The sequence below is a fragment of the Mixophyes fleayi genome, chromosome 1, assembly GCF_038048845.1.
Source record: "Mixophyes fleayi isolate aMixFle1 chromosome 1, aMixFle1.hap1, whole genome shotgun sequence".
Taxonomy (NCBI): domain Eukaryota; kingdom Metazoa; phylum Chordata; class Amphibia; order Anura; family Limnodynastidae; genus Mixophyes; species Mixophyes fleayi.
This window is the reverse complement of record NC_134402.1, coordinates 33,889,651-33,915,403: the sequence shown is the minus strand read 5'-3', so window position 1 is coordinate 33,915,403 and position 25,753 is coordinate 33,889,651. Positions and strand designations below refer to the sequence as shown.

Here is a 25,753-nt window from a genome sequence, read left to right as displayed (position 1 = left end):
CACTTGGCCTGACAGCTGGGCATTCGGATCTCTGCCAGATTCTGTATCGCACACACAGAACTCGCAGATAGTTTGCAATTAAGTAATTAGCTTAGTGAAACAATTGCAATTAAGAACTTTATTCAGCTTACCCAGTTACAAACAGAAAATAAACCACAGATTAACAATATCTGTAATTGAAACAGAAAACTGAATTAAACTGCACACACATCTTATAGGTCCCACACCTTGTGGCCAACTCTCTAATACGGCCTGAGCTTTGTGAAAAAATATTACATGAATTTACAACATCCAGGCAGCTCCGGACCCATCCTAACAAATGGGATGAGGTGAAACTTTAACAGCAGCGGTATGCCAAGTGATTGGATAATGGATATTACAAAGATATAATGAATGTGTATGCAAAGCATAGGGTTTAATAATTATTTGGATAATAAAATACATTACAAGGGTTTTTTTCTGGATGATTTTTATCCAGGTAATTTTGTTTGGGAGAAAAATGACAAAACATCAAAAAACACCTATCAATTATTACTCCGCCCATTGCCAAAATCCTAAAAAAAAAAAAAATTTACCTCCAGAGTGAATTTTGTAGGATTCCACCACATCAACATAAAGCTCGTGTTAGCTGCGATGTGTTTACTTTATTTGCGTTTCTGGCATATTATATTTTGCAATTTTTGCCCTCTCTCTCTCCAGTGATACTTGGGTTATGCTATACCAGCACCGGGGGATAAATATCATCACGATAGTTACCTAGGAGTACGTTGAGCAGCCACGTGTAGAAATACTGTGTTCTCCGAGAATGCTGACAGATGTGTACAGCGGAACTAGCAGCCGTACGACGGATGGTGGGAGAGCTGGACTTCAGATTGGCTACAAACGCTTTCAGTAGAACCTGGAAGAAAATGGTATGAAACAGTTACAACTTCATAAGCAATAAACACTATCTTTACTAATATTACCGCTTATTTAGAAATCATTTCTTTATAAATCTCTTTTCAGTGTTCAAGGGTAAATTTTGAATTGCAAAACTTTCTTATAGATGGAGTCAGAAGTGCTGAGACAGCTCAGTCCTATGAAAGGGGACGGGTCCTGATGACCTGAGACCACCCAGCTAAGTGACCTCAGAACACCCAGCTAAGTGACCTCCAGTGGTATAGGTCAATTGAACATAACATTGTACATATTTTATCCAGCGTTGACTTGCCCAAGGAAAGATGTAGTCTTGAGCTGAAAGTCGGAGACTGCTACAGTAGAATAGTAGGATGGGAGAAATTGCAAAAATTCTTTGGTGAATGGGCTGTTTAACTAATTGGAACTACAAGGAAAATGGATAAAACATTTAAAAGTGTGCACTGCATTCTAACATTGGGCAAGATACTGGATGCATCAATAAGAGAGCCAATAGATGATAGAGGTAAAATATATATATATGCAAGTAATTTGCAACCGTGGCTCCACTATTTACCAGATTAACAATGATTAAAACTCATACACAATATTACTTCATCACTCAAATAATAGTGGCCACAGACCACACTCTCAGAGGTGTTAGTGAGGGATTTGGCCACGTGTCTGTATGCTAAATTGCGCAGATCTGAGGTTCAGACTCCAATGGAACAACCAGATTGCTGGACACCTGGCTGCCTGCAATTCCAGGTCAATGGGTGATCTAACAGCAGCAATGAGGTCATTAGTCACTGTACCTAAACTAACCTAATCTGATAATAGCCTTGTATTTTGAATCATGTACAGCAATTATTTTGGAGCCCCCACATTGCACAATGGTTGGCTAATTTGGCCAGCAAAATGGCATCATGTGTGAAGCACTCTAATGTGAGAGCTAGAGTACCGAGTGGCCACGATGTAATTTGCTCTTTATTAAACTAGTGTCCCTGGCTGGATTCAATAGTCATTAATGGCAACATTGCTTATGCCAACCCAAATTTGTTTGTTAGACTTATAGCTCAAGATGTCATTTCTGGATGACTGCTTGTGATATTAAAGTATCATCTCGGTAACTAAATTGCATGTTGATTTGATTCTGTAAATAAAACATATTAGATAAAAAAGAGAGGCAATGAAGCAGGAAGTGACCAAAATGAGATTATGTAGCAGAAGCAGACAGACTGGACTTACTTCTAGAACAACCACCTTACATACAGTTCTTCCTTTACATTTTATTTACCACAATTATTAAAGTAAAATTAACAGTACACTAAATGTCAACAGAATTGCACTATAATTCCATTTTTGACCAGTTATATATTTCCTTACCTTGATTTCATGGTCATTTGCAAAGTTACCAAAGGCAGACATGATTTTCGGAACAGCAGCAGCGAGCGTCTCTTGTACCGACTCCTCCTGACGTTTACATATTTTTGCGAGACAAGGAAGCAGGTTCACCAGGTATGGTCTAGTAACGTGAAAAACCAAAGAAATAAAACATATAAGGGAATAGAGGAATACATTGTACCACTACTGGCACTTATTACGCTAAATGTTTTCTGTTATGAAATGCATGTGTACAATAGGCGACACTACACATATATTTCCTTCTCTTCTCTGAAGGTTGACAGAACATGAAATCCATTTGCATACAATGGGCCCTCTTCACGTGGAAATATGGGAACATATGCAATTGTTTAGGCAGAAGATTGATAACAGAACATACAATTTTAAAGGTGCAATCCTTGGAGAATGTTTTATCATTTCTTCTGCCAACAGCTGCCTGCAGCCAGCGAGTGTTATTTAATTAGCGGTTGTCATCACAATACAATGGCTATATATAAACTAAACAGCCTCGACACTGAGACAATGGGTAAATCTTCACGTCACCACAGGAAATAAGTAGTTATATTAATAAAGATAGTTATAGGCGCTACATTTCTGCCTCGGCTTTGTCAGCAGGACCCCAAACAAGTGTCAAGCAGTTGTCATATAAATGACCACTGAATGCATAAAGTGACTTCTTTACATGTGAACTATGGATGTAAAATACATTATTCAGGGTTATGCCAACATTGAACCACAGCTTTGAAAAAAAAAAAAATACATTAAAAAAAAAAAAGTAATACCTCTCCATTTCCCTACAAAAAACTAAAGCTGTTCCCACATATTCAGATTCATGATGAGATCACATGCAACTCAAAAAGCTGAGACTGCAGTCATTCAAGCTGCTGTGACATCATTAGCCCTACATACATCCTTAGGAGAGTGTCCTGATGGGACTACACAGCCTACTTACTAGAGAAATCACTGAGGCACAACTTGGTGATATCATTGGCTCTTAATGAATAGATGGCTGGATTTTTATGGATATTCGTTCATCCCACCACAATGTGTAGGTGATAACATTAACAAAAAAAGCATTAGATTAAGAAAACAAAAAAAAACAAAAAAAAAACACGGCTAGCAGTAACTTCCCCAAAGCACATGGTAATGTTGCAGTAATGCTACAACCTGGGGTTACTAATTAGTCAATAAATGCTGCAGCGAATATGACTATTATATTATCCATTTTGAAGGCAAAGTAGATAGTCTGGGCATTTCTGTGTTACAGAACTGTCTTGCAGCGTACAAATTGCTCTTCAGTCATGAACGTAGATATGTTTTATTTGTCAATAGGAGAGATGACTTTATGGCAGTAATACACACTTAGTTTAGAACAATGCATTACCTGCACTTTTGAGGTCGAACAAGGTGCGCAAGCTCTGCAAACCTCCAGAGAGCGGCCCTGAGGCTCCGCGGTGCTCCATTCTAAATACAGAACAGCAGATGGTTATATGCAAGTACAACAAATACAGAAATCCCTAACCTGGATTCCAGTTTCACACGCAAGCACTACATGGGCAAAAGTATGTGGACACCCCTTGTAATTAGTATGTTTGCCCAAATCAGCCACACTCAATGCCAACAGGTGCATAAAATGAAGCATACAGCCATGCCATCTCCACAGTCACACATTAGCAGTAGAATGGGTCGTAGAGCACAGTGACTTTCAATGTGGCAATGACACAGGATGCCACCCGTCCAACAAGTCAGCTCCTCAAATTTTTACCCACTAAAGCTGGCTTGGTGCCGCTATTGTTGCCAATAGCCCTTTCCACTTCACAACTGTATAATAAATATAAATCTATATATAAAATAAATATCAGTCAAAGGCAGGAACTACCAATAAATGTAATTAAGGCCATGGGGTGCGAGAGAACAAATGAGTAGAGATTCCAACCATAACATTGAAGCGGAGATTCCTACCGTAATTGCCGGAAATGTGTGCGCGCGCCACATCCCCGACCATTGAATCCTCACCCCCAACAGGGGGTCTTGAGCTGAGCTTGGCATGATCTAATCATTGTTTCACTAATATTACAACACCCTAGAGCAACCTTCTTATGTTGTGTAAATATATTTAACAATATATTACAGCTAGAACCAAGAGTAATGCATTTAATACAAATCCTTTCATTTTGTTTGCCATTTACACAGTGTGGGGTAAATGTATCAAGCTGAGAGTTTTCCGGCGGGTTTGAAAAGTGGAGATGTTGCCTATAGCAACCAATCAGATTCTAGCTGTCATTTTGTAGAATGTACAAAATAAATGATAGCTAGAATCTGATTGGTTTTTCAAAACCGCCAGAAAAAACTCTCAGCTTGATACATTTACCCCCTGTATGTCATAAAACAAACCTGTAGATCCATGCAAAGCTATGGTATCGTTATTACCACAAGCCGGTGAGTCATACAACTGTGGTGAAACGGTTAATAGAAATAAACAAATTACTACTTCAGGTATAGAAACTATGATTATATCTATATCGAAGATGAAATACCAAATGAAATACCAAAGAAATGTCAGATTAGTAGGTATAAGCGTGGAAAGACTCATCAGCCAAAAACGTATGTGAACACAGGTCCTAATCATGTTTAGGTTTGTTTCCAAACCCAATATACATTAAATCAAATAAACGATACAATTTGCTGAACACTGTATGGCCTAACAACTGGACATGTGACGAAAGGCAGAAACCCATAAGAGCTTTGTCTTTAAAGTAGACCTGTCAAACAGTAAGTCTAACTGCAAGGTAAAGCTGGGTACGCACTAAGGCAATCTTAATTCAGATGCCATTTCTGTAACTATTTTACCAACGACTGAAAGTCCCAATGAGCAGGCAGATTCATGTGTACATACCCACACAATATACCTTAAGATCTGTGATCTTCATCTCTCATCACCATTTGCTGAAAACATCGTGACTCTGTACACCCTACATATATCTGCTGGTCGGGAGTGTGTACACACTCCCACATTTGCCAGACATTGTTCCATCGTTGATCATGATTTTTTAGGAAGTTTAGAAAACCAAGTCAACAGGTGCAATGTGCTTTGGTAAGCGTGGACATTTTCGTGGGCGCATAACACAATATCTTACCAAAGGGTCGTTTATCGTCTTAATGTTATTAGCACAAGAGGAGACCTGAGGTTTACATTTGCAACATTCAATGTTGTTCCCCGCTTCTCTGCAAGTGGCTGTGGATGGCTCAATAACATTTTAACAGGAAAATTTACAAAAAGCTCTACAGCTGTAACACATGTATATTAACAGGCTGCCTGTTCAGATAACCGTTTAACCCATTCACTGACAAAGTAAAATTTCCATAAAGGCTTGACCTACATTTGGGTGGCAAATGACTTGGATTCTATGTCACTTGCCCCTTGATCACACTGCAGGCCACGGCTTAGAACATCTGTGAGCCACCTGACTCGCATGTAAAAAGTGCTCAGATGTGTACATCACCAAATAGACATATGGGGGGAAGCAATCTCATCAAGATCACCAAGTCCATGCATCATAATGGCGCCCCCAGTGGCAGCAGGAAACACTGGTGACATCTAGGGCTAGATTTACTAAACAGCAGGTTTGAAAAAGTGGAGATGTTGCCTATAGCAACCAATCAGATTCTAGGTTTCATTTTGTAGAATGCACTAAATAAATGAAAGCTAGAATCTGATTGGTCGCTATAGGCAACACCTTCACTTTTTCAAACCCACAGTTTAGTAAATATACCCCCTAGTGTTTTTTCCAGGATTTGTATGATCCTGAAAACCTCTCCTACACTGCCCCTAGTGGTAAAGCATGCCGGCAACATGCTTTACCACTGGTCTGCAAAGTCTACAATACTGCATGCAAACACATACTATACTCGCCACATCACATGTCAATACAATTAAATAGATACCTATTAAACTATAGTAACCAAACAAAGACGTCCCGGTCCAGGGGAAAAAAAAACCTATATGAAATTTCCTTGGGTAGAGTAAAATGGAAAAAATAATAAAAATGTAAGCAAATTCCTGATGAAGCTGATTGAGTGTGGAAAAGTAGGTTTAATCTAATTTTCCACTTATGTATAGAAAAACAAGAAACTCACCTTTTTTATTTCTTTGTAGAGCTCAAGTTGCAGCCGTGGAAGGTTTGAATCCATTAACGCCTGTAAGAAGAGAGTGTCAGGGTGAAAGACATTCACACTCACAATCTTATTTACGTGACGTCACCAGTACATGGTGTAACACCTCACTGTGGTAGTAGCAGGAGAAACTAGATTATATAAAACAGTAACAACTGTCAACCAATGTCATTTTCAGCCGCACCAACAACTTTTATAACACACACTAGGGGTATATTTATTATGCAACAGTTCTGTAGAAATAATAGGTCAGCAATTAAGAGATAAAGAATAATAATAATAATAATAAGAATAATAATAATATAATATTATTAGTATTAATAGTGACAGATTAGTAAATTTAAAGATGCTGGATCAGAATTTGACAAAATACAGAAACCAATTTCCAGCTAATTGTATGAGCAACATGAACCTTATACACTTCTTGGGAAATAGGTGTATTATTATAGATGGATGAATAACTCCAAAAAAGGATTGCCAACACTTCAGTTTTACTGCTTGTCCAGTCCCGTCCTACAATCCACTGAATATTGTCAAGTACTAAAGTGGTTTCCATTACTGGAGTTGTGATTGTAAAGTAGGCAAAAAGGTGCCTTCTGCAACGATAGGACTGTATACAGCATGGCCTGCAGTGACAGCACCTGCTGTGCGGATTAGGGGATAAACTGAACATTAGGACGACCAATGCAATACTACAGGGGGGAATCTAAATTATATTAAATAGGAGAAGAGAGCAAGAAAATCTAAGAGGAACCTAGGAAAGAGAGCAAGAAAGTGCAGACTAGTCAGGAGAGCAAACTCTCAAATATTTACTCTACCGCAGAAACACACAATGTGTGGTGGAGGCAGGAAAACCATTAGCAGACATACTTTCACCACTTTGTTGAGACACTCGTCGGCCACCATCCTGACGTCAGACTCCGCATCATCGCTGCACAGCAAGAACAGCTCCATGGCGATACCCAGCAGCTTCTGAAACTCCGGAGAGTTCCTACAACACATGGAATAGGAAGAGAATCACTGCAGCAGCCTTGTGTAGATCTCCTGTACTTATTCTCTAATGTTTCCTACAGTTCTCTTTCCAGTCTTCAAATCACACATAAATAAAGGGACAATCACAGAACTGGGAGCAAAGTTTAGAGAAATGGAAAGATGGTGGGAAAAATAATAAATAAAAAAAGATAAAGAATTCCTAATTTATCTCCCAGATCACAGCTCGGTATATTTTAACTTACCTACAAAAGTACAGATTGACATTTAAGGTTTGAAATAATTTGTTACTAAACTTCTATCACCTCTGATCTACAAGCAGGTTATTTGCCTCCTATACACGTAATTAATAGTGCTCCAAATAAAAATGAAGATCGTATGATCAGGCTCAGGTCAGTATTACATAGTCATGAAATCTGACCTGTACATATTTAATGGTTGACTGTTTCAAACACTTTATCCTACACAATATTGTTTCCCCTGTACTGTATAGATATACGTCCTGTATGCAGACAGCAGTACCTCAGAGACTGAGCCACAATGTACCTCCTATACTGTATAGATCAGGCCTGGCCTACCTGTGGCTCTCTAGGTGTTGTGAAACTACAAGTCCTAGCATGCTTTGCCAGTAGATAGCCAGCTGATGGCTAGCAAAGCATGCTGAGACTTGTAGTTCCACAACACCTGGAGAGCCACATGTTGTCCAGTCCGGATATAGATATACATCCTGTATAGCGACTAGTAATAGCAGACAGCAGTACCTCAGAGACTGAGCCACAATGTTCTCACATATTGTCAGACAGTGAGTCACACGATCTTTCTTGTTGGTGGAAGGATCTTTCTTTCTGGAAAGGAAAAACAAAAACAGGGCACAGGTCAGACAGAACCAGGGCACAGGTCAGACAGAACCAGGGCACAGGTCAGACAGAACCAGGGCACAGGTCAGACAGAACCAGGGCACAGGTCAGACAGAACCAGGGCACAGGTCAGACAGAACAAGACAATACAACAGCAGCAATACCTGTATAGGACAAGGGGAATCAAGTAACAGAAAGGACAACACTTACATTTTTATTCTAATATGTATCCATTTCTATGACTGTTATCAGCAATAATATACACAGGTAATCAAACAGCTGCTTCTTTCAGCTTTCTTGAAATAAAGTGTTACAGATGATGCTCACATGGAAAAAAGGTGACTAAACCTAAGCTATGTGCAGTACAGGGACAACTAGGGAGACTGGTCTGCTTTAGTGGTAAGTTACCCTCTACTGCTCCGGACAGTAATGCACACCTGCATCGGAGATGTGTTTGATAAACGCAGGCAATAAGTGATTTTTATTTGCACTGCTACAAGCTGCCAAGTGTAATTACTCTTGTTGGCTAACCTGTTGCGGTTCCTGATTAATTGGAATGCCCAGAGGTTGCCTTGTCCATTACAAGATCACACAATAAAAAGGAGCCAGCTTCGCCCTCATCCCATCTATGGCCAACCCCTACAGAAGCTGTATATTCATTTAGATTAAAATAGAAACTAATAAAAAAATACTATCACCATCGATTAGAGCTTTTTCCCCTTATTAAAATTTTAGCAACATTTGTTTTCATAATTGGTTCATTTGCTTTGGTTTCGCTGCTTTATAAGTTAACATCAGATTGTTTTCCCTACAAATACTGAAACACCCTTCTACAAAGTTATGTTATACACCTTTCCCAGAGTTCCTATAAGCACTTACTATAAAAGAAAAAGGATAAAGAAAGGACACTAATTCCCATCTATTGCATTTACCCATAGGAACCATTGTAAAAACCACAATGCTATCTATGCAAAATGAATGGTCAATGCAGAGGTGTTTTTAAACAAACATATGACAGATCTACAACCTAAAAAAAGGAGTGCATGTTGTTATTTGTATACAATTACCATATATTTTACATAAGCACCAATGGTTTTATAATAAGCAGCTCTGGCTCTGCTCTCAGTAACAAAACATGCTGAGGAAATAGAGCAAGTGTAAGGAGGCCATATGCCAGGAAATCCAGGGTTAATATAAACCTGGCTATCTGCTCAAAATTCTGCAAAACTTGAAATAAAATGCAATATTCAACTACATCATTTTAAACATTATTTTTTCACCAGTTATGATTATTGCCTAATCTATATAATTATTAAAAGTTAATTGTTGCCATGATTTATCCATAAACTTGAGGTTATCTTAGTCAAAATGGTTTCCAGCAAATCACTGCGTGTATGTAAGTAAACATGGATTTAATGAGGGGGAATTCAATTCCCCCCATAGTATCGCTGCACTAAACCTATTACTATTATTAAGGTAAATTTAACCCGGCTTTTTCGCTCGCAGCAAAAAGACGCGTTGAAACTAACATAATAACGTTATTTAAGAGCACTTTGTCATATTAAATGGGATTTAATAATGTCCTGTCTAAACTAACATTTCAGATAAGCTTGTTTCTTATAACGGCACATTTATGCAAGGAATTGTTTAGTTTACAGTAACTAAATAAAGTTAGGATGTGGTTGTATTTTAGGAGTAACTGAAGACTTCCTAAGAGTCAGCTTTGGAAATAAATCTTAGTGGCGACAGGACTTTGTGTTTAATAGTGAGTGAGGGGTTTTATTTTGCGGATGGAGGTCAGTCATTTTTAGAGGGACTTGGTGGTTTCTGATTATTAACCGTTTCACACCTACATGTCATGCATGCACCCTCAATAAAGGTTTTTTTTGGAACAGATATTAGGTGACTTGAAAAGAAAGAATCTCTATAAAAAAAAACTGTACACATCTTCTTTACATGAGATGGATGGACCAAATTGAGACAAAAGGCAGACTATTGATTTCTGGAATCAATTGTCTTCTCTCAAGAATTGTAATATTTTTGACTAGTAAAACAAACATACTACAGACTCATTCCTTATGCTTTCACTTGGGAATCACTGCTCAGATCTAGAAACTATCCCTACTAGCTTTATAGATAATCATTCTCTGCACACAGTGGAAGTAGCTATTTTGTAGGATGAACCATACACCCGAGAATCCATCCTAGCAAGTTACTAGGAACCAGCGACATCACCGAGTCACAAAGCGTAGTAGCTACGGAAATATAGTTACATTACTAGCTATTTCATTAGTAAAATCTCATTACACCAACTTCTGGCTGTGACAAAAATAGTCAACAGCAGCAAAAATCTACCAATTGCATATTAGTCTAAAAAGCTAGATCCTGAAATGTTAAACTCCAACAGATTAAGTATAGAAAGATTGGTTGTTCACCAAATTAAACCATTTTGCCCTGGTTCTACGATATTACCCATCACACAAGAAAATCTGGCTGAAGCCTCAAAAAGGAAATATATTAAAAAACAACATGTGGTTACTAGTGTAAATCCAGCATGTGTGGTCCTACTTGGGATTAGGAGAGCTGCAGTTTATCAAATACTTCTTGCTCCATTTGATGCAAGATAAAATGCACAGAGGCCAATGCACCGCGCTCCACCATCTTGCCAAAAGCAAATAATAATTAAAATGCGTTTTCACTTTGCAGTTTTAAAACTAAATCAAACTCTTAATACAGCTATGAATCGGTAGATGGTGGACTTATTAGCCGTGTCAGCAGTAGTATAACCAAACATTCACAACGGGTGCCTGGACAGCAAAACATTGGAAGGAAATCAGTGAAGCAGATTTCAGGATAGTGCTTTCCTGTGACCCTTTAACAGTCACTACAGAATGTCAATATTGTGCATTATACTGCAAAACACACAAGAGATGACATTAAGTAACATTCTGAAAGTGACCGGAGGAGTCAATAATCATCCCAGAGCCATATGGCTGTACAACCATTCCAAAGCATTTAGACATACTGCGTTCAATGGAAATGCCAGGAGTTAAGAAAGGTAAGACACTAGGATATGTATGCTCACTAAGCCAAACAGATACATTAATACCCACATCTGAATATGAATATATTTTACGGTACACTTTATAGTGGACATTGCACAACTGATACAGATGCATCTACCCAACAGCAATGAGATAGGAGAATATACAAACAACATTTCTTGACCACTGGACTTTATCCTGGTGCAGGTCTATTACACTCTCTCATAGGACATTAAATTTATCCCAACATGACCTGACCCCACAGGATGGGATTATAATACATTTCTTTTACCCTATGCAAACAGGACATGAAAACATTGCTATGAAATTTCAAATACGAACCCTTAAAAATGAACAAACAGAAAAGGACACTATAACAGATACGGAGAACAGCACCAAGATAAGGCCTCATACATACTGTCATTTGCCTTCCATTTAAAATTCAAATAGAAACGCAAGCGATATTGCGTGTCAAACATACACGTTTCTCATTAGCGTTTGGGAGATCATTCAAGCTTTCCCAATATGTTTAATTACGGTAAACAACTGAATGGCGCAAGCAGCGTTCAGCAAGACAGTACTTCAACACATTCCAACAAGAGCAACAATGTAAGTGGGTAATGGGTTACAGAACACAACGCGTTTCATTTTCCAGATCCATATACATGTACTGTACCAGTGTTAGAAACACTAGTTCAATGCATGAAAGGAATATCAATGTTTATGAGGCCTAAAACGGGCAAGTGTGTCTGATCTATACTGAAAGTAAAAAGAACCTGGAGCCATTTTGTTGCTGGAAAAAAAAAATCTTAATGTAGCTTATGTATTCACTAGAAATCAGTGCCTTGTGAATATAAAAGATAGACCTCATAAATATTAGTAAGGCCATGACTCAAGGTTCCATGCAAGCTGAATGGTTTTAAACTGGTTTATCTCACAAAATAGATGTGTCTACTGTGTGGAAGTGATTAGTCCTTTTTATGTGTAATTTATGCAGCAGAAGTACATTAAAGCCACAAAATTCTTCAATGTTTAACAAAGAGAAACGAACAAGAAAAGTTATTTAAAAAAATAAATAAATAGAAAATACATTTAGAACTCATGAGAAGTAATTTGTATATATGTATATAAAAGTATCTGACTATTCATAAGGCTGCAGGCTTATCGCAGGCCGAGTACAGTAAGGAAGTATTCACATAAATGCTGCTGAGGCAGACCAGCACGGAGTTGCATATATACGCCTGTCAGGAGTTGTATCTTTTGCACCAGCTACAGGGCAGGTACAAATACATGCCAATGACGATGGTCACCAGCACTAGCTAGCTGCTTCTGATTGGCTGAATCACCTCTGAAGCTGATGGGCGCTTTCTACATTGATTGTCCGTATCTTATAGGACTTCGTGGGAGTATTTTAAATCTATTTTGCTGCTATTTTCATTCAAATAAATATTATATCTGTAATATCATGCCAAATAGCAAATGTTGGGGACACACGCAGGTTTTTCAACGCACTTCTTTCCAAATGTGGAATTGCAGCACTTACAAATTCATAGTGAATAAAATGGGCATAAAAATGCACATTAACCCACTCCCAAGTATTCATAAATCTGGGCGAATTGTGCAAGTTGACAACTTGTAAAAGGGCTCGAATAGAGCCCGTCACATCCAGCCCTATCCTCCGTAACACAATCACAAAAGTGTACAGGTCCCCTCCTCCCGCAAGATTAGCACACTCAGCTCCTGAAATACTCTGTGCCAGGGTGTGTATTCAAATGATCCAATTGGCTGCCGGTTATTCTATGCCAGCCCATTTCAAAACGGCGGACAAACGAGCAGACAATGAAAAGATGATCAGACTCTAGACACATTTTACTTAAAAACAAAGATTTATAAGGAGTAAAAAAAAAATGTTATGAGTCCACTGTCAACAGTTTACCCATTTCAGAGCTAAATAAGTAAAATCTCAAATAAGCTGTATACACAAGATGCACAAAATAATTCAATTGCGTACAACAGATGACAAGTGTTTTAGCATTTATTGCATGGGTTTCCCGATACTACTGTATAGATCAATACTGTATAATTATAATCCAAATACATATTACCAAACAGAAAGCCAACAGTAATAGGACAACAATAAATGTAATGATACATTAGTCTAGCTTGAATGTATATGAATAAATGATAAGTCCAACTTTATAAAATGACTTCAGAAGAGAACAATGGATAAAAGAATGCACAAATAAGAGTATAAACACCAAAATGCTTAAAAGGGTTTTTCACCTTTCACTGACCTTCATTTATTGGCTTGTACACATTGCCTTGCAATGGTTACTAAATTACTTTTTCTCCCTAGTTCATTGTAGGCCAGTGAAGGGCAATATGAAATAAGTGGTGGGCCGTATGTGTGCCCTTCCAGTCTTCAAAGGGGCCTAACGTAGGAAGGAGGGAGAGCACAGTGCACTGTGAATACTGTGTGATCTCCCTGCACTGTGCAGAGGTCACATGATGCGAAGGTGGGCTGCCCCGTTCTGGAGCTGCCCAGTTGGGGGTTTGCAGATGAAGGCTCCCAGAGCAGCCTGTTGCCCACCGCTGTTTTAGGTAGAGGTACTTAGATCGGTTGACTGGTTGCTATAGGCAACATCTCCACTTTTTCAAACCCGCAGCTTGATAAATCTACCCCATGGACTTGAAAGTCTATCCCCATGTGGCCTTAATGAAACTGTGGATCTTAATGGCCTTACCTGACAGCAAAAAAAAGACAGAAGCCCCTAAGGATGGAGTTATTATGGTTAGATTTAACGTGTGTTGGCGCAACGGAAGCCAATATCTATTTGTGTAGGGTGCATTTTAAATGAAGGTTCTCTTTATGATAGATTTAGCCTCAGATGATGGTATAAAGATGCACTACTACAAAGGGTTCCACAAATGATTTCAAGACTGCGGGTGATCGTGGATAACTTTTCCGCTGGTGCAGTCATCTAAAAACGGGAGATGCTGCTGTATGTGGAGTAGTGGATTCAGATTGATTCCTCGTTCGTGAACGGATAAGATATCAAGCTGTTATTCTCCACTATACATCATTAAATCAGCGCATCTTATATATTGCAGGACTGGATTACACTTTCGATAAGTACACGATCAATGATATGTCAATTGCATATAAATTGAATTGTCACAGCCCAGTGTCCATCTTTTAGTACACTTCACTGTGTGTATTGTAATCACTAGTGGTACTTTGTCGTCATATTATGAATATGTGCTAAATGTACGGAATAATAATTTTATGTAATTTTGTTAGTGTATACTGTGGGATTAAATTTATTTGACATTTTAATAACGTTAATTCAGTTGTGTGTGTCACAATAAACAGATTTTTTTAGATTAGAAGGTGGATTTGATGTATTAATTATTTTTTCTATATAACCTATTTGTGATTGATTCTAGATATTTTAGGATTATCGCTGTTTTTTTTGTTAAATGAAATTTTGTAGTATTTTACACCCTTTATTCAACAAAGTTACTAATTATCCTACCAATCACATTTGAAAAAGAACTAACACTTATATTAGACTAAATACACTATTTAATAATCTTAAAAAAAAATATATAGAAAACAAACTGTTTGGCAGGAGACATTAAAATGGGTAGTAGAGAAGTCTAGAGACATTTAGATGCAAATCATACTTGGGGCGGTATCAGCATTACAATACAGAGGTGTGTGAACAGTTGCATGCAGACATTGCAGTTTACGGTTCCGAAAATCTACTACTTCTTGCATACTGTCAGATTACAACCATTACAGTTGGACGTTGCAGACCAACGTCAGACAGAAACCAGAGTATCTGTTGTCATGTCATGGAGATGGGCATCAACAAAGGTAAGGATGCAATGTCACGTGTGGTTCACTGAACAGCTATAAGCTGCCTAATAAGATATTCTAGGACTAAGCTCACTGCACAGAAGTTCACAGGTTATAGTGAACCCAAGGCCCAAAGCTTGGCTGCATTTACAGTAATCCGGATTAACAGGTTTACCCATCCTACAGAGATTGTGTATAGTATCAGGATAAAGTAAGTATTTTTACACACTACCCTCATCATAGGCAGTGCTGCCTCACCTACAAGTCAAAACATCACAACATCCAGTAGAATCACATAACAGCCAAATAAACTTTGCGATATATTCTCCTCACTTTCAAATCGGCAATGTGTATTGAAAAGGGAAATATGCACACATTTTCCCCAAGCTGTTACATAAAGGTGGTAAGGAAAATGTCAGTAAGCCAAACAACTGGCAGCAGTATTGTGATACCTTCAGGATTACTTTAATGTAAAGTCTGTAGACTTGCTGCATGGCTGTTTACATGAAAACAATTTACAGAGAGCAGCCAGATGTGACCAATTCTGTTTTGTGTTTTACAAGCTTCTCCTTCAGAGGGCCTGCAGGGGATGTCATATATCCCTTTGTAAAGACAGCAAGATCAATCTGTAGGACAAGATATGTTTTAATTGCTCTAATGCATCCCCGGTACAGTCATCTAAACTGTGTTGCACAGGTTATGAATAGCATTTTCCATTGCATCTCTTTTTATTTTTGCAAATATATTCTGAAAGCTTATTTAATTTCAAATAGCGACAGATGATACATTTACCCCACACTATCAACTCCCTAATGGTTATTCAAGCATTTAGTGTTAATGTCAAAAAGCAAGAACAGTGCTGAGTCTAGGGCAGGCTAACCTGTGACACTCCAGGTGTTGTCCCAGCATACCCTTCCAGCAATAAGCTGCTATATTTTGGCAAAGCATGCTGGGACTTGTAATTTGGCCACCTGGAGTGTCACAGGTTAGCCAACACTGGTCTAGGGGCAGATCAAACAATAAAAATTACTAGCCTAATAAAAAATAATAAATACTAATAATAAATTAATAATAAATTAGATTTTAATATATAATATTAAAAATATGATATAGAAATTGAAGAGAGAGACTTCTCTCCTCCTGCCCCTTTGTATTTGCTGTTCCACACTTTGCACTAGGAGCAAATCAATTAAAAACACAGTAAGGAGAATCCACTGACCGTATAGAAGCACTCAGTCCCCACAATTTAGTTCACTGTGCTCAGAGTCCCATATTTATGTATTTGTAATAATCCCCTTCAGACCCCACCAATAATATGCTATGTTTACTAAAAGGAGGGTACCACTGCACTAGGTATCGCTATTCCAGTATCAAAATATAATTATAAATGTTGGAATAATTTACCGGGTGGTGCACTATTACACAAATAGCTATTATTGAAGCATGAAGAGGATAGGAAGAATTGTGTTTTGGAAGGCACTCAGCGATCTTCTTGTTAAAAATAAAAAACTGTTAATTTATTAATATACTTAAAATATACCTCCTAATTGAATAGCGAAATATTTAAGTGACTAAAGTGAATTAAAATAGCAAATTGAATTGCTATGCCCTGCTACTTATTATCAATATATATAAAGATAATCAGTATATAACAGTCACTCCTATTCTAATTATATTGGACTACCTAAGATACCATTGCAACTGAAAATGTATGCTGTGTGTACTGAGGTTATCTTGATTGGAACCAATGGTCATATGATTATAGTTGACACAATTTATAGGTAGTCCAATATAATTAGAATAGGAGTGACTATTATATACTGATTATCTTTATATATATTGATAATAAGTAGCAGGGCATAGCAATTCAATTTGCTATTTTAATTCACTTTAGTCACTTAAATATTTCGCTATTCAATTAGGAGGTATATTTTAAGTATATTAATAAAGTAACAGTTTTTTATTTTTAACAAGAAGATCGCTGAGTGCCTTCCAATACACAATTCTTCCTATCCTCTTCATGCTTCAATAATATGCTATGTTTGTCTCTTATTTCATTTGTAAATACCATATGAAGCTTATAGGTATCCAAGAACCATATTAATTTACCCTCCGGTGCCACCAATTTCAGGATACTCTGGACTTTAAAGTCACACTGTGATTTCTTGCAACAGTTCATTCTTCCGACTATAAATCAGAAAACATTCCAGGGGTGCTGTCAGCAGCAACTTGTTACTCCCTAACCCGTTTCGGATATTATACACTTTTTCAAAGCTTTTCCATTTTTCTGAACTCCTTCTTATACAGTTCACAATAATCCCTTCATCTCTCATGTCATCTCATTAATGAAAGTCTGCATCTTACACCTATCTTAATTAAGTACTTGAGCCGGTTTTCTGTCATAATAAAATAATAATACATTATATATATATATATATATATATATATATATATATATATATATATATATATATATACACACACACACACACACACATAATCATCACCACTTATTTATATAGCGCCACTAATTCTGCAGCGTTGTACAGAGAGCGCACTCACATCATACACACATACATACACAGGTTTTTTGACATTCCGTATTTCCTTCTACGTTTCTAAATACTAGAAAGAAGTAAAACTTGGAGTCTTTCTGGACGATTGCCATTGATCATGGAAAAATCAATCCTCTAAAGCTCACAGATAACTAATGTGTTTGTTTGCAGTGAACAGTCCCTGGACAGAACATTTGCTCTAAATCATTCTCCCTCTATAGCAGAGAACTATTTTGTGCACTGTGTGCTGGGTTAGATTGGAAAGTTACTCACTAGAAAAGATTGAATCACCTGTGCTAGTGTTCCTTGTAGATACATAATGAAATACTAAGACAAACATGTTCATATTAGGAAAGTTATTTTTAATAAAACAGCTTCATATTTAAGGTCTACCTGTCTACTCACAGTGGAGACAGCCATTCTGTGCGCTACACCAATCGTCACAATAATGTACTACTGACCTCACTAAGGCAAGTGGGAAGTTGCAAGAGTAAGGAAACCAGCTCCTAGTGGAATAGATAGGGTGAACATTAGTTCACCCCAAAAATAGCCATGTCATAGGCAATAGGTACTCTAATAACATATTTCATGTACACGGCTGTAATAAGCAATATGGTAGTATAAAACAAATGTATTACAGGATAACCATAGCGAAAAATGAATTGCTAATGTTGAACCTTCTGGTTTATTACTTTCAAGCTCATGACAACTCCTTATTTTCTTGCTAATGGGTCAACACAGAGCATCGTGCAAGCGACTGATTATAGAATAATGGAAGGGTTGACAGCAGGCAGGTGCAGCTATCTTTATATCTCCACCTGCTCCACGCATACATTGAACAATCATTTACAAGGAGGCTGTCCGTCTTCACTGGATCACTCAAACGAGTGTTACAAAGCAAAATAATGTGCATTATATCGGTGCAACGCTCCGTTACAATACACAGAAACTAATTGCAAACATAGGTATAGGCTCTAAACACAAAACAAGGTGAACAGCCAAAAGAATCAATACAATATTATTGTGACATTTTGGCATATTTTAAAATATTTATTTATATTTATGAATATGTTTAAAATATATATGTAAAGTATTGTTACTGTTGAAAAAGAAAGATTCGTTAGTGCAGGCCTGGCCAACCTGTTGCTCTCCAGGTGTTGAGAAACTACAAGTCCCAGCATACCCTACCACCTGTCAGCTGGCTATTTATTGGCAAAACATCATGGGGTTTGCATGTTCACAACACCTGAAAAGCCACAGGTTGGCCAGGCCTACACGAATCTTTAAATTCAAAACTGGTAGCTGAAAGCCATGGAACCAAGGCTGCAGAACTAGCAAGCTTGGAAAGATATCAGATATTAGCTTTCTCAAGATCACCCCATGTCTAGTCCAATTTTGAGTACAGAGAAACTCGGCACCAAAAGCAGCGCTGCTATCATTATTCGTTCTTTGGAGGACTAAGTGCTTTGCCGCTTACAAATAAAACACACAATATGCACAGCTACTGCTTTAAACGTATTTGGTGGACTTTGACTCAAAATTCCCATTTTGCATGACTCATGTAATTAACATCTTTACTACAGCCAATACACACAGCGCCTTATGAGATTGTATAACTTATTTTTAAATATGATCGCTTTCATAGAAACTATTTTTAATTTGCGTTTTGATATGAACAGCAAATGCTAAAGCAGAAGTAGGAACGCTGTGGCTCCATAGTTCTTACAGGCTTACTAGTTCTAGTATGTCATTCCAGTCTACACTAGTTGGGCACGCTGGGATCAGTAATTCCGTAAAAGCTGGGAAGCCACAGGTAACATAAAATAAAACAAGGAAGCCATAATGGGACATTATGTTGACTACATGACAGCCATGGTGTTGGCTGTACCAACATACAGCCTACTGGTTTATTTAAAGTGGAATACAAGGCTTAATATTAACACTATACTAGAATGGAATTGAAGTATAAAATATATACATTATGCACCTATTTAAGCTCCTGGATTGAGTGGGTGCCTGATCGATGACATTTAGCCTTCACTTGTATAACCAATGCTTAAGAAACCATATTAGGCATTGCTTGCGAATAAAGCACTGGTGCTCTTTAAAGCAATCATGTTCCATTTACGAGCTGGCGGGCTGGCTCTCCCTGCATGCGCTAGTTGAATTTGACAAAACAAATGCTTTGAAAAAAAATGTTAGAGGAACCAAGCTCTAAGGCCAGTGTCTTCACCAGCTTGGGCTTATCCAAACAATCACATTCCAAAATTTCTCACACGGCACAAAAAGTAAAATACAGCTAGCACATACTTAGTAGTACCAGTACTCGCACGTGTGTGCTGATCACAAGGATAACAGTATAATAAGCCAGTCAAAGTAAAATGCCAAAAATTTGCTGCCATTTTTAAATCTGTGAACAGCGGAAGCATGCTGTCAGAATAATAACCATCCTGATGCCCGTAGTATTTTCAGAGAGGCTTCCATATAGTGTCGTTATAAGAGCCCTTACACCTTTAAAGGAGAGGTTGGTGACAAATAATTCACTTTAAGAGGAAAACAATTACAGTGGTTCCATTAGAGCAAACAGCTAAAACTTTCACACAGAAATTCTGAATTTCTGCGAATATGTTATACTTCAACATTTCCATTTGTAAAAAAAATAAAGTAAATGAGGAACGAGAAACACAAAACAAAAAAAGACAAAAAAATGCCATGGTCATCGATGAATGGTTGACAACCAGATAGCCTTCATATATTTAACAGGAGCTCATTCTTTATATAATAATATATACAAATAAATTATTAAGAGGAAATACAGCTTAAGTGCATCACAGATTCTGGGTAGCACAGGGCACCCAAGCCCGCAGCCTTCTGGCAAAGACCATGGGACACTGTCCAGCCTGGGCGCCCGTGCCACCCACGCACCATAGCCAGCCTGGGCGCCCGTGCCACCCACGCACCATAGCCAGCCTGGGCGCCCGTGCCCACCATAGCCAGCTTGGGCGTCCGTGCCCACCATAGCCAGCCTGGGCGCCCGTGCCCACCATAGCCAGCCTGGGCGCCCCTGCCCACCCTAGCCAGCATGGGCGCCCGTGCCCACCATAGCCAGCATGGGCGCCCGTGCCCACCATAGCCAGCATGGGCGCCCGTGCCCACCATAGCCAGCATGGGCGCCCGTGCCCCACACGCACCATGGCCAGCCTGGACACCCGTGCTCCCCACGCACCATTGCGAGGCAGGCTGGTGGCACTATGGCCAGGCAGGTTGGTGGTTGGCTGGTAAATAAGAAATAACAATTCTGGTACACCCAATTGCACAGGTGCAGATACCCATAGGGACTTCTTGTAACTACAGTCTGTATAATAATAACAAGGGGGACTCACGCTTTGACCACCGGCTCCTCGGGCACGGCCGGCACCTGCTGCTGCTGGAAGGATTTGAGGGACTCGAAGGCTCTCATCAGCTTCTCCATGGTGGCCATGTTACCTCAGCGCATCAGCAACCACAGCCAAGGCCGCACTCGGCAATATCCGTCCCCAGAGTCCCCGTCCCTGGCGGTCACTACATGGACACACACCGTACAGCCAGCACCCGCTGCTGCCCCATCACCGGCCGCCGGTACCGGAAGGAATCACTGAGGTGGCGGCTGAGTCCCTTCAGATAAGGTTCTGTCAGACGTCACTGTGACGTCACCGGGTCATGTGACTGCAGCGGTCACATGACTCACAGTGCGGGCTGCTGGAAATCCTCTAGTTCCTGGGTGAGTGCAGTGGGGGCTAAGGTAAGAGGAAGAGGTGATGGAGAAGGGGCATGTGTGGTATAGGTGCTGGGCAGAGAGGGGGCATGTGTGACTGAAGGTGCTGGGCAGAGAGGGGGCATGTGTGACTATAGGTGCTGGGCAGAGAGGGACATGTGTGACTATAGGTGCTGGGCAGAGAGGGGACATGTGTGACTATAAGTGCTGGGCAGAGAGGGGGCATGTGTGACTATAGGTGCTGGGCAGAGAGGGGACATGTGTGACTATAGGTGCTGGGCAGAGAGGGGACATGTGTGACTATAGGTGCTGGGCAGAGAGGGGACATGTGTGACTATAAGTGCTGGGCAGAGAGGGGGCATGTGTGACTGAAGGTGCTGGGCAGAGAGGGGACATGTGTGACTAGGTGCTGGGCAGAGAGGGGGCATGTGTGACTATAGGTGCTGGGCAGAGAGGGACATGTGTGACTATAGGTGCTGGGCAGAGAGGGGACATGTGTGACTATAAGTGCTGGGCAGAGAGGGGGCATGTGTGACTATAGGTGCTGGGCAGAGAGGGGACATGTGTGACTATAGGTGCTGGGCAGAGAGGGGACATGTGTGACTGAAGGTGCTGGGCAGAGAGGGGACATGTGTGACTAGGTGCTGGGCAGAGAGGGGGCATGTGTGACTATAGGTGCTGGGCAGAGAGGGACATGTGTGACTGAAGGTGCTGGGCAGAGAGGGGGCATGTGTGACTGAAGGTGCTGGGCAGAGAGGGGGCATGTGTGACTGAAGGTGCTGGGCAGAGAGGGGACATGTGTGACTGAAGGTGCTGGGCAGAGAGGGGACATGTGTGACTGAAGGTGCTGGGCAGAGAGGGGGCATGTGTGACTAGGTGCTGGGCAGAGAGGGGACATGTGTGACTGAAGGTGCTGGGCAGAGAGGGGACATGTGTGACTGAAGGTGCTGGGCAGAGAGGGGGCATGTGTGACTGAAGGTGCTGGGCAGAGAGGGGGCATGTGTGACTGAAGGTGCTGGGCAGAGAGGGGACATGTGTGACTAGGTGCTGGGCAGAGAGGGGGCATGTGTGACTATAGGTGCTGGGCAGAGAGGGGACATGTGTGACTAGGTGCTGAGCAGAGAGGGGGCATGTGTGACTGAAGGTGCTGGGCAGAGAGGGGGCATGTGTGACTAGGTGCTGGGCAGAGAGGGGGCATGTGTGACTGAAGGTGCTGGGCAGAGAGGGACATGTGTGACTATAGGTGCCGGGCAGAGAGGGACATGTGTGACTGAAGGTGCTGGGCAGAGACGGGACATGTGTGACTAGGTGCTGGGCAGAAAGGGGGCATGTGTGACTGAAGGTGCTGGGCAGAGAGGGGGCATGTATGACTATAGGTGCTGGGCAGAGAGGGACATGTGTGACTGAAGGTGCTGGGCAGAGAGGGGACATGTGTGACTAGGTGCTGGGAGAGGGGACATGTGTGACTGAAGGTGCTGGGCAGAGAGGGGGCATGTGTGACTGAAGGTGCTGGGCAGAGAGGGGGCATGTGTGACTATAGGTGCTGGGCAGAGAGGGGGCATGTGTGACTGAAGGTGCTGGGCAGAGAGGGGGCATGTGTGACTATAGGTGCTGGGCAGAGAGGGGGCATGTGTGACTATAGGTGCTGGGCAGAGGGGGGCATGTGTGACTATAACTGCTGGGCAGAGAGGGGGCATGTGTGACTGAAGGTGCTGGGCAGAGAAGTAACATGTGTGACTGAAGGTGCCGGGCAGAGAGGGTGCATATGTGACTATAGCTGCTGGGCAAATGGGGGGGGCATGTGTAAGTAAAACATGTGGGCAGAGGGGGAGGCATGTGTGACTAAAGCTGCTTGTCAGAAGGGGACATGTGTTTTTAAAGCTGCTGGGCAGAGAGGGGAATGTGTGACTAAAGCATGTGGGCAGAGGGGGGCATGTGCGGGAGAAGCCTCTTCCCCACACGGCCCCTCCTGAACCAACAATACCCTGACAACACTCACCTTTTTTTCTCTGATATTCCCCATGACACATGCTCATTATCTTTTCTCTTATAGGCCCCCTGCCCACAATCGTGTCTCACAGATGCCTACCAGCTTTTCCCTCGCATGCCCCGCTGTCTCAATCCCAACACCTCTCTTACTTCAAAATGAAAAGAGGCACCTTTCATTTGAAAGAGGAGTAGAGCCTTACCAGCAAATGAGCTAATAATACAGATATCATTATTGCCATAGATATTGTGATTTTTTTATTTTTTTTTTAAATACCGTATCTAGTAATATTTTAGTCAGATAATATTATCATTACAGGCCATGAGTATAATTCCTTTTGTCACAACACTGTGTATTTTTCAGGCATTCATTGCGGGTCACAAGGAACCATTGGAGGATAGTGTAGAGACCAGGCAAAAGGGCAATTTAAGACATCCTAGTCACTCCTCCTGCTCTATACCCCTCTCCTGTTAGGCCTTCAATTTAGATTAATTGCCCAGCGTGGCAGGACATATTTTTTATTACTGGGGTGGTCTCCAAAGTCTGCAACTGAAGTGTCACAGAGCGGATGACTATGCAACGCTCGCAACGGGAGATCGGAGGTAACGAGGTGGTGCTTACCTTAAATCCCCACAATGCTGGATTCTTCTGCAGGATCCGGCTATAGTCGCTACAGGTGTTCCCAGGCAGTGATTGCAGGAATGGCAATCACTGCTTCACAGTGCTCTGTAGGACGGCAAGAATGAGAGTGTTAACCTTTCCTACCACAGTGCTGGAAGATAGGTTTAACAAGTTGCCGTGGGTTTTGGTTTTCTCCTTTTTGGAGAAGATGTTGGAATCCATTAAGTGTAAGTGCAGGAGGGTGGTAACACCCCAACCTGAGAATGAGTCAGACTCTGACTGTTCTTCACAGAAGGAGGGCCAAGTGCTAGATATGGAGGACTCCTGCTTTGGGCAGGAAGTCACCACTAACTATCAGGGGGTGGAGGAGCTGATACTAGCTGTGCTCCAGGTGTTAGACATCGCAGAGATAGCAGACCCTGAGACTGCGAAGCCTTCTCTGTTTAAGCGGAGGTTGAAAGGCTCGGGTCTTTGTCCTTTTTCTTCCGCTGGATGATTTGTTGGGTGAGGTTAGTAACTTGCCAGACCGGAAGTTCCAGGTTCCCCCAAAGCTTATAGTTCTGTTATCTTCTTCCCTCTGAGGATATTTGTAAATGGGAAACACCTCCTAAGGTGGGCACACCTGTAGCGTATTATCAAAGACAACTACCATTCCAAGTCCTAATGCAGCTATGCTTTAGGATGGTGTGAACCATAATGTCAAGGACAACCTTAAGTCTTTTTTTGGGACAGCAGGAGACTCCTTAAAGGTCAATATGGCCTCTACTTGGGTGGCCAAGGTTGTGAAATGCTAGTCCGAGCAGCTTACTAAGGGCTTGAGTCGCTTCCTTTTTCTGTGGGTGTCCCGTTAGGACACCCACAGAGAAAGGCAACGGGCGGAAAAAGTGCTTTCCTTCCTATTAATGCACCAAAAGCTAAGGTGCCCAGGTTTCTCTCCTTTTGTTTCTCTTGTCTGCACCCAAGCATAGTTTGCAGTGTGGACTGCAAGCAGGGCCCGATTAAGGGTTCCGGCCGCCCTAGGCTATTTCAGCTGTAGCGCCTCCCCCCCCCCTATCCAGCCACCTCACCTGCCACCTTTATCCTGCTCACCTGCCCATCTGCTGCCCCTCCCCCGAGACATTAGAACTGACTTACCTGCTGTGGAGTCCTCTCTTCAGCGCTGTGTATGACAGGCAGTTTGGCAGCGATCGCTGCTAGCCGCCTGTCAGTGTGGCCGCGGGCGCTTCTTACTCTGGTCACGTGAGATGTGGAAGTCCTGATCTCACGTGACCAGAGTAAGAAGCGCCTGCGGCCACACTGTACCATGTGATAGTGACAGTCGGGACCGCTCCTTTAGACCAGGGGCGATCCCGATGAATCCGGCTGCCACATTTAGAAGAAAAACAAACAAACAAAAAAAAAATTATGGCGTCGCCTATTGGCTGATCAGGCACTGACTGCAAGCCTGATCTGCTAGGTGCCCAGTTGCCAAGTCTGCTGATAAGAAATTGGCATGATGGTGTTCTGCCCACCCACAATTGCTGACGTTTGAGCCTGTCTACTCCCCTTCAGGGTTACACATAAACTGAAGGCCTATCAGGAGACTGGTATAGAGGGGGTAGAGCTATGGTGA

The 25,753-nt window shown here is 41.1% G+C and overlaps 1 protein-coding gene across 3 annotated transcripts in view; it reads right to left on the bottom strand.

Moving 5' to 3' along the window:
* The window catches only part of HTT (huntingtin), a 124,063-nt gene extending 102,591 nt beyond the window's left edge, over nucleotides 1-21,472 (bottom strand). For all 3 annotated transcript variants that reach the window (XM_075194351.1, XM_075194346.1, XM_075194349.1), the window contains exons 1-7: nucleotides 21,163-21,472; nucleotides 8,223-8,306; nucleotides 7,342-7,462; nucleotides 6,436-6,495; nucleotides 3,683-3,762; nucleotides 2,281-2,419; nucleotides 757-898 (exon numbers count right to left, since the gene is read on the bottom strand). In XM_075194351.1, coding sequence (XP_075050452.1) covers nucleotides 757-898; nucleotides 2,281-2,419; nucleotides 3,683-3,762; nucleotides 6,436-6,495; nucleotides 7,342-7,462; nucleotides 8,223-8,306; nucleotides 21,163-21,260 — 724 coding nt within the window. In that variant the 5' untranslated portion in view covers nucleotides 21,261-21,472. The remainder of the gene's footprint in view (nucleotides 1-756; nucleotides 899-2,280; nucleotides 2,420-3,682; nucleotides 3,763-6,435; nucleotides 6,496-7,341; nucleotides 7,463-8,222; nucleotides 8,307-21,162) is intronic.
* Nucleotides 21,473-25,753: the final 4,281 nt, after the last annotated feature.